This window comes from Vanellus vanellus (genome assembly GCF_965231255.1).
Source record: "Vanellus vanellus genome assembly, chromosome: Z".
Lineage (NCBI taxonomy): Eukaryota > Metazoa > Chordata > Aves > Charadriiformes > Charadriidae > Vanellus > Vanellus vanellus.
In genome coordinates, this window is record NC_138908.1 from 24,335,076 (window position 1) to 24,347,442 (window position 12,367).

At 53.5% G+C, this 12,367-nt stretch overlaps 1 protein-coding gene across 1 annotated transcript; it reads left to right on the forward strand.

Annotated features, from left to right (window-relative positions):
- Positions 1–1,963: 1,963 nt before the first annotated feature.
- On the forward strand, positions 1,964–7,076 carry LOC309683156 (tektin-3-like; the record flags this gene model as incomplete). The annotated part of the gene is made up of 7 exons (XM_082497357.1): positions 1,964–2,521; positions 3,065–3,148; positions 3,611–3,681; positions 3,931–4,074; positions 4,563–4,785; positions 5,612–5,766; positions 6,860–7,076. The coding sequence occupies 7 exons, from the start codon at positions 1,964–1,966 to the stop codon at positions 7,074–7,076; spliced, it is 1,452 nt and encodes a 483-aa protein (XP_082353483.1).
- Between the last annotated feature and the right edge of the window lie 5,291 nt (positions 7,077–12,367).

Below are 12,367 nucleotides of genomic sequence, written 5' to 3' on the forward strand. Positions count from 1 at the left end.
ATGAAGTCGATTTTAACCCGACTAAAGCAAGACATGTATTTAAAGTGAAATCAAAGTGTGCTAACCTTTGTATACAGAAAACAGTTGGAGTTCTTCTCTATCTCAGATCTTTGGCAGCAGAGGCATTGCTTTCTCATGGAGGCCGGCTCCGTGTGTATGTGTGCACAGAAAGCAGGAGCGGTGGGGCAGGGTGTCAGTGCACCCCTGAGAAGCTGTAAAACATTTGGTCCGGTCTCAGTGTGCAGCTGCAATAGGTGGGAAAACAGGAGGAAACCAAAGGCGGCAATGAGAAGACAGCTGTATCAGCCTGAGTATTTGATGAGCCATATACATAGCTCACAGTTAACCTCAAGTGGTAACATGAAGGAAATGAAAATGTTTCTTCTGGGGACAATGGGGCACAGGGGTGCTGACAGTTGGCCTGATGGGTGTTATCAAAAGTTGGAGACAAGTCCCCTTGATTGGCCGGAGCAGACGCCCAAAGGCTGTACTGGGTTGCCCATGGATGGCAGCGGGAGTTGTCCAGGGACGGGATCAATTGTCACAGCAAAGGCAGTCTGGTTGCCCGGAGTCTGCACTGAGCTGCCCACGGGTGGCCCCGGGTTGCCCATCAAGAGCACCGGGCACCAAAGGGCTGCATCAGGTTGCCATAGCGGCTGCAGGGAGCTGCCCAGGCAGAACCCGGTCCCTGAGCGCCCTGCGCCCCTGGCAACGCTGCCCTGGTTCTGTGTCACACAGGGCACTGGGGACGCTGCAGTGTCTGGCAGTGCTGCCACCGAACCCCACAGCACAGCAGGGAGTAGCCGCCCTCCCGGGCACTCCCAAGCCTCTGGAGGTTTCGGGTGAGTATGTACCATTATGGGAAAGGTTTTTTTATGCAAACTTCCCATTTTTGAAGGACTCAAGTGGCTTTCATGCTGTAACAGATGGGATTGAGCACATGCTTTGTGTCAAACCCCACTCCCACCCAGGCATCTTGTTGCAGCACACCAGTGTCCTCACCTTTCACTGGGCTCTGAGCCAGGCTGGGAGCTGTGGGGAGGGGATGGGGTACCTCCTGAGTCCCCTCCTGAGGGTTTGGCCTCAGATGCGGTGTGTTAGGGACATTTGCTGGCCCTCTGCATGATGTTTCTGACAACAACTGACTGATACCCTGAATCTGAAAAGAGCAGTAGCACCCACAATGCCGTATGCAGTTCTCGGTAGCAAAATCTTCACGTGTGGCCATTCCTCCTAGGGCTCCTGCAAGGCTGCTGTTTACACACCCCTCTGAAAAGACTGTCTGGGATTTCTCCTTTCCAAGTGCATCGATTTTACGTCAGGTGAGGCGTAGGCATTTTTCTTCCTTTGCAAGTCAAGAGAGGGCTGTTCTCTTGAGACTGAAATAGCTGGAGGGGGGTCAAATTTGGATATAGATCTGCAAAGCATCAATGCAAGTGAAGGTGGGGGGTGAGGATTGAGTCCCTGACCCACCAATCACACTGGGTTGGTCCAAAGGGGCGCAGCTATCGGGGCTGGAAAGGGCACTTTGAAAGAGAAAAGGACATCTGGAGTACTAGAAGATCAGCACATACGCCAACCAAAAGAAGCCAATGAACACAAGACAATCACCAGCTACACTTTCACGGGATTGACAGATTTGAGGAGAATGAAGGCTAATATCTGTCATTCTCCTGAGCAGCCATGCTTTGCTTTTCTCCGCATTTCAATACTTGAGGCTAGATACTAAACAAATTCAAATCCCTTTCCAGATACAAATGCTTGGGGTGCTGTGAGAAGGCATTTGCTTTCAAGAGTTTTAGGCCTGTACAGGTGACCTGTGGGTGCTGTGTGCGTTGCTGTTTGTGTTAGAAGCTGCATGTGTTGCTGTAAGAAGGAAGGCAAGTGCAGGTGCTGACTGAGGGAAGTTGTCTTCTATCTCCTCCTCTGTGCAGGACAAGTACTTGAAGAGCAGTGGTCAGGAATGGAGGCTGTCGGCTCTCGCTTAACGGCAAGACGTGCCAAGGTTCTGCCTGCCATCAACACCATGGCTTCCAGCTATAAGGACCGTTTCCCGTACTACCCGTTGCCTCAGAGCTCCAGCCTCCCCTGGATGCCCAGCACCTACTCTAAAAGAGATGCCATCAAACCAGCTTTGGCTCCCTTTTCCAAAACTTCCCAGGGGATGACCACCAGCGAGAAACTCCCTTACATTTCCAACAGAACAACCCTCTTCACCCGCTACACCCCTGACGACTGGTACAGGTCCAACCTGACCAAGTACAAAGAGTCAGAGACTTCCCGGCACAATGCGGAGGCTCTGAGAGTTGATACCACCCGCATGATTGGGGATAAATACCAGCAGACAAAGAAAACACAAGAAGAAAGCACCAAAAGCCTGGGAGGACGTGTGAATGCTATTGAGTTTTGGAAAGGGGAGCTCTGCCGTGAGCTGGATGAGATGATCGGGGAGACCAACACGCTCACAGACATGAAGAAGAGACTAGAAAGGGCCTTGGCTGAGACGGAGGCCCCTCTCCAGGTAAGCACTCTGTCCAGTGGGCTGCAAGCTGTAGCCTACTGCTGGAACAACTGCAGCCATTCAAATGTCTAAGTTCCACTGCAGCTCCGCAAGACCTAGAGAGTTTTTATGAAGAGACCATAAGTTAAGTTTGCAATGTCTTCCCATCTGCTGCATCCCCTATCAGCCCGTTATGAGCTCATCACAATTCTATTTGCTTAACCAAATATTTGTGTAGGCGGAACATCCAAATTCCTGGACTGGGAGACAGAAGCCCATGTCTTCCTACAACACCCTGGGGAGGTCAGCATCAAGGCTGACACAGGTGCCTGTGCCACAGCTCTGGTTGCAGCTGGGACACGCGTGCTTCCTCATGTTGATTTGATGCATACGGTGCAGTTCGGTTTCTTGTTGTCAGCTGAAGCAGCCGCCCTGGGCACTTTGTTCCCCTGATGTCCCCTCTGTGCCCGCCTAGAATTTCTTTTCTTCCATTTCTTGAGATGGGGACTCTCTCTATAGAGAGTCCTGCCCCTGCACCCAACAGTGATGGCATGTCCCCAACAGGTCGCTCAGCAGTGCTTGCTTCAGCGGGAGAAGAGGATGGGCATTGACCTCGTCCATGATGATGTGGAGAAAGAGCTCTTCACGGTAAGTTGGGCCACCCAGATCATGTGTTAAAGCCAGTTTTACCTAAACTGCCCTACAGAGGCTTTGCAGCCTTCTTCCCTACCTGGCTCCTTACCGCTGGGGAGGTGCTCAGCTCTTCAACCCCCCCAAAACCTGCTGGGCCAGGGGATGGGGTTCCCCCAGGCAGCAGCATGCCCACGCCGTGTGGGTATGACTTGGCCGTACAGAGGAAGGAATAGCTGAAGAGCAGCTGCGTGTTTGGGTAGCGTGTGGGGGTTCTGTGACCATCTTCAGGGAGTAGTGCACTAAAGACATGCACGCAGTTTGGGGGCACTTTCTCCACTCCCTGCCTGTTTACTCTGGGCAGAAAGACAAGCAGGCAAGTTCTTGCTGTGTGCAGGGTTGGGGAGGTCTGAGGGGACGAGTGGCATCAGGACAACTGAGTACAGACACTGATGATGGGGCCATGTGTCCTTTACCCAGGAAGTCAATGTCATCAGGTCGTGCCAGGAGAAGATGCAGCGGTACCTGGATGAAGCCAAAGCCCAGCTCGCGTAAGGAGGAGCTCCTTATGTCATGCCGTAGGGCTGATGTGCATTTGCAGTTGTGATGTGGACCCCCAGCGGACCCCGACCTCTCCCCACACCGTGCAGATGGAAAAGCCAGGCGGGCTCCCCGGGAAGTGGGCAGAGATGCTCATGGGAGGACAGAGCTGCGTGGGAGGGAGCTGCGGGGAACTGGAGCGGGGAGGAAGCCCTTCCACCTGAACATCCCCAGCGATGGCTGTTGTTTGCATGTTGAAGGTCCAACAGGGCGGCCCAGCACGAGCTGGAGAGGGACCTGGCCCACAAGCAGGCGGCCCACCGCATCGATGACAAGTGTCACCACCTGAGGAGCACCTCCCACGGCATCAGCTACTACCCAGCGGTGGAGCGGGTTGATGCCACGTGAGTGCACGCTGGGCGGCACGCCAGCAGCAAGCTGTGCCCGGGATGCACGGTGCCTCTCCCTGGCAGGGAGCTGCTTGTCCCCAGCCCACTGTCAAGGCACGTCCATCCCGCCTGGAGACAGCTGCCTGAGTGGGACCGTTTCTCTCTGCTTATTGTTATTCTTACTGTTATTGTTATTGTTAACCTTACCTTTATTCTTACCCTTACTCGTAGTCTTCTTCTCATTCTTATTTTCTGTTGTTGTTCTATTAAACTGTCTCTATCTCCACCCGTGAGTCCTGTTCTTTCTCTTTCCCCTCCATTGAGAGTGGCTGTGTGGTCCTAGCTGCTGGCCAGAGTTAAACCACAACCTATGCTCAAATTAAAGACAGAGATTTCAGATACATTTAATCAGTGCTGCTCCCAGGCAGGCTTCATGCCTGCCCACGTCCAGCTTCAGCACTACGGGCTTACCGGGGCCTCTTCTTCCCCCTCACCTCCTGAAGGATCTCGGTGCCGGACTCTTGGGCCAATATCACAGACGACAACATCCTCCGCTCACAGAGCCAACGGGCGGCCTCCTCCAAGCTGCGGGACAACATCGAGAACCTGCTGGTGGTGGCGGCAAACGAGATGCGGAGCCAGTTCAACAGGGTGAACATCGCCTTCACCAAACGCATCAGCGAGACAGCCGATGCCAAGAGCAAGATCCGGACCCACCTGGCCAAGGTAGTCGGAACCCCTCCCTTTCGGTGTGTCACTGTCACTTCCTAGTGACACCCCTGAGGTGGGACCCTTAGGAGTTGGAACCGTAATTTCATCTCAAGGGATCTGTTTTTGCTAGGGCATCCTCACTGGCAGCCTGGGAGCACAGGGATTGCCAGCAGAAAATGCCAATGCTGGTTGCATCTCTGGTAGTTCCTTCAGAAGCGCTGGCTGCCCTCCAGAACGGCCTTGCTGGGCCTCTGCTGGGCTGCCTGCTGGGGGGGTTGCAGGCTTGCTTCTCCTCCAAGGACGTGCTTTCACTCTCTGTGCTCTGGGGCTGCTGCACGGGCATGCGTGTGTTTGTTTTGCCAAGCAGAGTCAGTGGAAATCAGTGATGGACACCTGCCTCAGAGCTGTGGGTCTCATAGAAAGCTTCCTGAGACGTGCCCGACACTGTATTGAGTAACTGAGGGAAGACGGGGCTTGCAGCACTGCGAGCTGATGCCACGTCTTTCAGTGAGGATCCATGAAGAACCTTCCCTCTCTGAGTTACTGTTGATGGATGATTAGTTCCAGCAAGCGGTAATTTTGGGAAGCTGGGAATTCAATAGGTCCATCAGTGCTCCAAAACCTCCTCTGATGTGACAGCAAGAGCCAAGAGAGGTTTTTCCCTGAAGAAAAATTACTCTTGGCTCTGCGCCTTGATGTGTAGCAGAATGACAGAGGTCTGAGCCCAGGGTCTGCTTATTGAACTTGTATTGTTCTGCAGATGGACAGGAGGAAAGGGTAATTATGTTGTCACTTGAGAAGATACTTTTTAATTTGTGCATGGGTTTCTTTTTTACGCCAGACGCTGCAGGAAATCTTCCAGGTGGAGAAGACCATCGAAGCCATCCAAAAGGCCATTAAAGACCAAGGGCCTCCCTTAAAAGTGGCTCAGAGCCGGCTGGACGAGCGCACACGCAGACCAAACGTGGAGCTGTGCCGGGACACTGCCCAGCTGCGGTAAGGCAGGAGCGTGGGTCTGGTGGGCTCCTTGAGGAGTTACGGCTGGTAGCACCCGGGGGTAGCACTGCATGAAAAATTAAGCATGGGCTTTTCTTTCAACAGTCCTTCCATAAGTGCACTGCTATAATCAAAAGCAATGAGCAGGTATTGCAGCCTTTGGGTGCTGGGAGAGCTCTGCGCCCACAAAGGAGGCTGTACACCATGGCCGGGTATAGCCTGATGGCACCCCATGAGGGGATGGATTCTTCCCGCTTGGGTAAGCCCCATCTTCTCTCCAGCCTGCTTCCCGGCAGTTGGATGTGCTCAGTTTTGAAGGACGAGCCCTTTACTCTCCAACAGGATCCTGCTGAGATCCCTTAGGCCCTTCCTTTTGGGGAACTGCAAGGAAGGGTGCCCCCTATGGAGAAGCAGAAAGGGCTGTCCTCACCTTCTCCGAGGACACTGGAAATCCTTTCAAGGACACAGTGGTCTGTTTGGGATTGCACGCCGAGGAGCTGTGGAGGAGTAGGCTGGCCTGAGCGCCCAGCAGCACCCCCTCTGAGGCACCCCAAAGTTCACCCCTCCTGGGAGCCCGTTGGGCAAGACTCCAGCTGAAGCCTTTTCAGAGCAATTGAAACCCAGCCCCACAGCCTTTGCAGCATCTCGTACAACAAGGGTTTTTTCCATCCTCCCCTTGTTTCACATTCACTTTTAGCCTCTCCCAGATGTCCTGTTTTCTTTGTGTGCATCTGTGGGCATGGGGAGGATGCCTGCACAGGGAAATCCAGGAGGGGGAGCCAACAAACCCCCCAAACCAAGCAGGAACAGGAAACCACACCTGCTCATCCCTCTTCTTGCTGGCCCGAGCTGCTCTGGGAGAGGCGGCTGCGCGTTGCCAAAGCCTTTGAGCAGACTTAACCATGCCTCCCCGCTGAGGTCTGGAGGAGCTCTGCCCTCAGCTTTCCCATGCGTCTGCCAGAAACGGGGGGTCTGAGTTAGTCTGAGCACACTGAAGGGGGAAATCCTGTGACCAAGGGGCCCTTCAGCAATGCCACGCTAGAAACCACCCCCACGATGGCACTGTTAACCAGGGTTTCTTGCTGTTTTCCAGCCTTGTCAACGAGGTCCACAAAATCAACGAGACGGTCCAGAGCCTCCAGCAGCGCCTGAGAGACACCGAGGACACCCTGCAAATGCTGGTTCATACCAAGTCGGTCTTGCAGCATGACCTGGCCGTCAAAGCCAACACACTCTTCATTGATGAGGAGAAGTGCATGGGCATGCGCAAGACCTTTCCCAGCACGGTGCGGCTGCTGGGTTCCATTTAGGCTCAGCTGAACTCACTGAATCTGTTGTGGGAGGGATTCCCAGTTTGGCTAAGATGCTTTGGAAATACTTGATTAGAGTTTCACTTCCATGAAAAAGCCATGAGTAGAAATTAAATGATCTTTTTGTGTGTTATACGGTCTACCGGTATTTTTTTTGCCTTTGGTTTTTCTCTTTCCACTGTACTTTCACGGTGTGCCAGAAAGTCACTGAAAATACTTTGTAAGCGACTAAGAGTAAATCCACCCACGGGGATTCAGTCCTACCCTCTCAGTCGGTGATTTTAGGAGAAAAACTGTCGTGTCTGCCTCCTTTTGAGGCACCTTCTTATCACCTTCTTAGAGGAACACCTTTTCATTCCTTGGTGTTTCCTTCTTGATTCATCGCTGGAAGACTTCAGGTGTCCTGCAGCGTAGCCAGCACATCTCAGAGCAACAGCCTGTGGGCCCTCGCTAGCACCCTGTCCCTCTAACCTTGGCGTGTCATCTCACAGCTTGTCACAGGTAAGCCTGATATTGTCCCCCTCTCCCTTCAAGCCTCGTTTTAAGCGCTGTCAGGGAGCCCTGATAGCTGGTGAGCAAAGACCTTCTTCCCCCTTTGAGACAAGTGAATCCCATCTGACGCCGGCAAGCCTGGTGCTGTGTAGGCCATCCCCTTATCAAAAAAAACAAAATTCTGTTGGTCACACCAGCCATGGAGCCACCTATTAATAGACTGGGCTTGTCTGTATGTTTCTTCCAATGTCGCTGCCTGTAACTGGAAGGAAAGAGGAAAAAATAACCTGTGCCCCACATCCCCTTACCAACCGTCCCAAGGCCCTGAAGTCTCTTTTGATCGCCATAGGAGGAAATGTTGCAGCTTCACCACCACACACACGGAAGAGCAATAATGGGTAATAGTCCAGGTGAGCTGTGTGGGGACATCGCACCCTGGGGAGCTGGGAGGGTTTCTTTCTTGAGGGACCTGGGCATTTCTTCCACCCCTCCTCAGGCCAGCCAGTGACCGTGGCCTCTCTTCCTTTTCCAGCCTGACACCGGCTGCTGCAGCGCCACAGGGAGGGAGCACTTGGTCACCCCCAGCTGCCCCTAGCACGATGCAGCGAGTGGAGAGCATGGCAATGGACCTGGACAACCGCTGCCCAGTGTGCCTGGACAGCTGGGACGATGCCGCCTATGCCATGCCATGCCTCCACCAATTCTGTTACCAGTGCATCCTGCGCTGGGCTAACAGCAAGCCCGAGTGCCCTCTCTGCAAGAGGAGAGTGCGATCCATCGTGCACTCGGTGAGGGCAGACAATGACTTCGAAGAGGTTCCCATCGCGTCATCTGCCTCAGCCCCCGCACCAGTTGGCACCCGGCAGGCCGGAGGAGCGCCCAGGCACCCAGACACCCACAGCCCCCCTCGCCGCTCTGTAACACCTCAGCCGCTGGCAGTGGAGTCGGTGCCCAGGGCTCTGGTGGGCGGCCTCCAGCCCCATACCTGGGAGTTCCTCTTTGACGACCACCCGGCTCTCCTCCAACGCTTTCTGCCCTGGCTCCAACAGCAGCTGGGGCTGATCTTTGCCGAGGAGCCTTCAGCAGCCGTTGTGATGGAGGACCTCATCTTGGCCGTCCTGGGCTTCTTTGGTCTGGACGAAGAGGTCCTGGTCCGGCTGCTGCAGGTCAGCCTCCAGGATCGCGCGGCGACATTTGTACAGCAGCTTATCAACGTCGCCGTGCAACGCTGCAGCGCGGAGGCCCACCGTCTGCTGGGCCTCGAGGACAGCCATGCTGCCGAGGAGCGGGAGGGCAGCCCCGTGGCTGTCCCTCCTCCTGCTGCCTCCAGAAGGGGGTCTCCTGGCCCTGGCCAAGCCACCTCCCACAGCCCTGCCGCAGACGATGAAGAGGAGCGACCCAACACCTCCACCGCTGCTCTTCATGGGGCTCCCGGCAGCTGCCCGATGCCCCTGTTCCAACCAACGGGGAACAGGAGGAGCTGCATGACGATCCAGGGGAGGTTGCTGCAGGTCCCTCTACTCCCAGCCGCAGCAGGGACCTCTCCCGTGGGGGGCCATGGCGAGGCCCGAAGAGGAGGGCCAGCAGCTCCCAACATTCACCTCAGCCACCCAAGAGGCCACCCCGCCGGCACAACTAGAACAAGGCCCCAGGAGCTGCCAAAACCAGGGCCAGGCCAGCAGCTGGGACACATGCCGGCCAACGGTTCAGTCAGAAGGGGGACTCCAGGGCTGGACCATGCCCCACTGCCAAACGTCCCATGCCTGGTCTCCTCCTCACCACATCATCTGCCCCCACCTCCCGGGGATCTGCTCTCCTACCAGCCTCTACTGCCCCGTCATGCCCTGCAACACTGGCACCCAAATCTTTCCTCCTGCTCAGAGTCTGCACCACTTGGCTCTGCCCTCTGCATCACCTCATGCTCACACCCTGCCAAGGCAGGAGCCACAAGAAGTTCAACAGGAGAAAGAAGTGAAGTCCAGAACCTGGCGAGGGACAACCCCAGGAACCAGCACATTTGGCGCGCTGCTCGGCTGGAAAGCAGCTTGGCGTAAAAAGCCCTGCAGGTCCTGGTGGCCACCCAGCTGATCATGAGCCAACAGTGTGCCCTTGCCACCAGGAGCACTGATGGTGTCCTGGGCTGGACTGGAGAGAGAGTCTGGCAAAGGAGTGTGAAGATGATAAAGGCACTGCAGCATCTCTCCTCTGAGGAAAGGCTGAGCGAGCTGGCACCGCTTAGCCTGGTGAAGAGAAGGCTCGCAGGGGAATTGATCAATGCATAAAAAGCCTGATGGGAGGCTGCAGAGAAGATGGAGCCAGACCCTGGCTGAGCGGCGCTGGCTGTCTCTGCTGCAGCAGGCGGCTATCGCAAGATGACATCCAGAGGTCCCTTCCAACCTCAGCCTTTCTGTCATTCAGTGAAAGTATTTGAATTGCCTAAAGAATCTATATGAATAACTTCAGTGCTGTTCTATAAAGTCAATAAAGAAGAGAAAGTAGTACAAACTTGCTGACGTTCCTCAAACTCTATTGATCGAATCATTAATACTGTGAAGTTCCAACACGCAGGGACGTCCCCAAATTCACTTATATGTTCTGGAAGACTGCCTCAGCTCAGTCAGCATGACCCCGACATGGGGTACAATTCTGCTGTGCTTATACTTAGTTGCCATCCTCAGGACACGTACCAGATGTATGACACAGGTGCAGGTTCTGCTGCTGAATAAAAGGACTGTAATCTAGGGCTGCTAAGAAAGACCCATAACAATTATGCTATAGAAGAAATATTTCCTCTCTCTTCTGCTGATCTTGCAATTTTTAGTTTAGTGGAAACTGCTCAGTTTTCTTCACCTTACTTTGAGTATTTCCCACTGTTATGCCTGTCCTCAGGGATAAAAAAAACCAACAGCAACAAAATCACACATCTCTACTTCCACTATTACACGTAAAACCATTCTGGGAGCTCGATACAGTTTTGTATATATTTCATTATTTCCTTTTTATTTTATTCTTAACGTTTTAGTCAAGTAGATCAGTTCCTTCTGAAATCCTGAGTCTCTCTTTCTCTCTCCTGCCTCTCTTTGAAGACACGTTGACGAGAGCATCTGTCCTGCCACCCAGTGGCCAATCCGGCCCAAACCACAGCAGCCATAGAGAATCACACCTCCCGTATCAACTCTGTGCTACAGCTCATAATCAAACCTTACCAGCTATTTAGTCCTCTCAGTTTTTATTGACACAGAGCAAGTTTTGCAGACCCAGTCCAGTTTTGTTCCGGGGAAATTCTATCTGGCCTCATCTTTCCACGGCCAGGCATCACACACCGCAGCAGGTAAAACATCCTGTCCTGCAGAACGCCCGTTTTCATGGGGGAGGGAAACAGCACTGCGGGTAGCACTGATAACGTAGACCACAGAAGCAAGTGGGCAGAGCTCCATGAAAACACTGCCAGGCTTTTTGCCACACAAGGACTACCCCTGCAGTCTTGTCAGAGGTTGCTTACTTAGCTTATAGCAGTCCACCCCTCCAACGTCAAAGGTGTCGCTGCAAGACTGAGACCCCAGAGATGCCACAGAAAGCACCATCTCCACCCCTTTACCAAAGCGGTTCCCGGTTAAGTACCAACAGCAGGAATTGCTGCTGCCCACTGCTCTGGGCATCCGCCACCATCCACCCCACACAAAGGGCCAGCTGGGTATCTCCCCCATGGGCACGCCAACTCTGCAGACTCCTTTCAGGTGTCTTTTCAGGCAGAGCAGACACAGACCAGATGAGTTTCAAGCTGAAACACGACTTTGTCATGCAGGCAGAGAAAAAAGCTCTCAGAACTTGAGAGTTTTATTTCTCAATCTGAAAAATGACACACAGCGTAGGTACAAAGACAAGGAGACGCTACAGTCCACAGCAGGAGCGGTGGTCAGGCACTCTCCCTGCACCTCTTTGCCAGGGACGGTGCTCTTGCACAGGCAGAGGTATCTTCTCCCCTCCCCAAAAGCGCACCGACCCCACAGACAGACATTTCTCCCACACCTCCTTTGAAGGAAGGCTACCAGCGACCCACCTGCAGAATTAGCCAGAGACTTCTCAGCACCTTATCATGCCGCTGTGCTTTCAGTCAGAACGGCATTTTTGATTATAAGCAACTAAGGGCAGAACTAAAGTAAATCTCCATCAAAATGCAGCAAAACCATGACACTGTTCTTATTCCTCTGGCTTCTTTCCAGAGTCATTTACAAAATACCATTCCTCTCTAGGCCACTCCTAATGGACAGCCTTTCAAGAAAATCCACAGCAGCATCTTCTTTAAGAGTTTAGCACCCAACACAGAGCTGAAGGCATTTCTCCTTCTCCTAAGAAAGCCCAGCTCAGTCTCTACTTTGCTTCCCATCTTCCCCACCCCAACTCACACCAACACAGCGCACGTACCTCCTCAAGCAACACTTTCTTTCACCAAAACACAGGACCTGTTTCTGAAGTCAACTGCCGGAGGGACCAGCGAGAACTGCTTGGGCTCTTCTACCTGTGACATTGAAAGGGATGTTGAAGTGGGATTTCAGTAGTGAACTCAACATGACAAACTCCAGCAGAGGTAAGAAAAACACGTTTTTTAGGAACTAGTTCAAAACAGGGCCCAGGAGCACCACTAAGTGTTTCAGTGCCACATCCCCCCTCTCCAGTAACACCAGAGTCGCAGCAGAACTCTAATCTGTAACAATAAACGTACGAGGCACATACTGCCTGTAAAAGCAGAATATCCAAAACTGCAGGCAAATCCTCACTGGCACAGAGCAGCACACTTC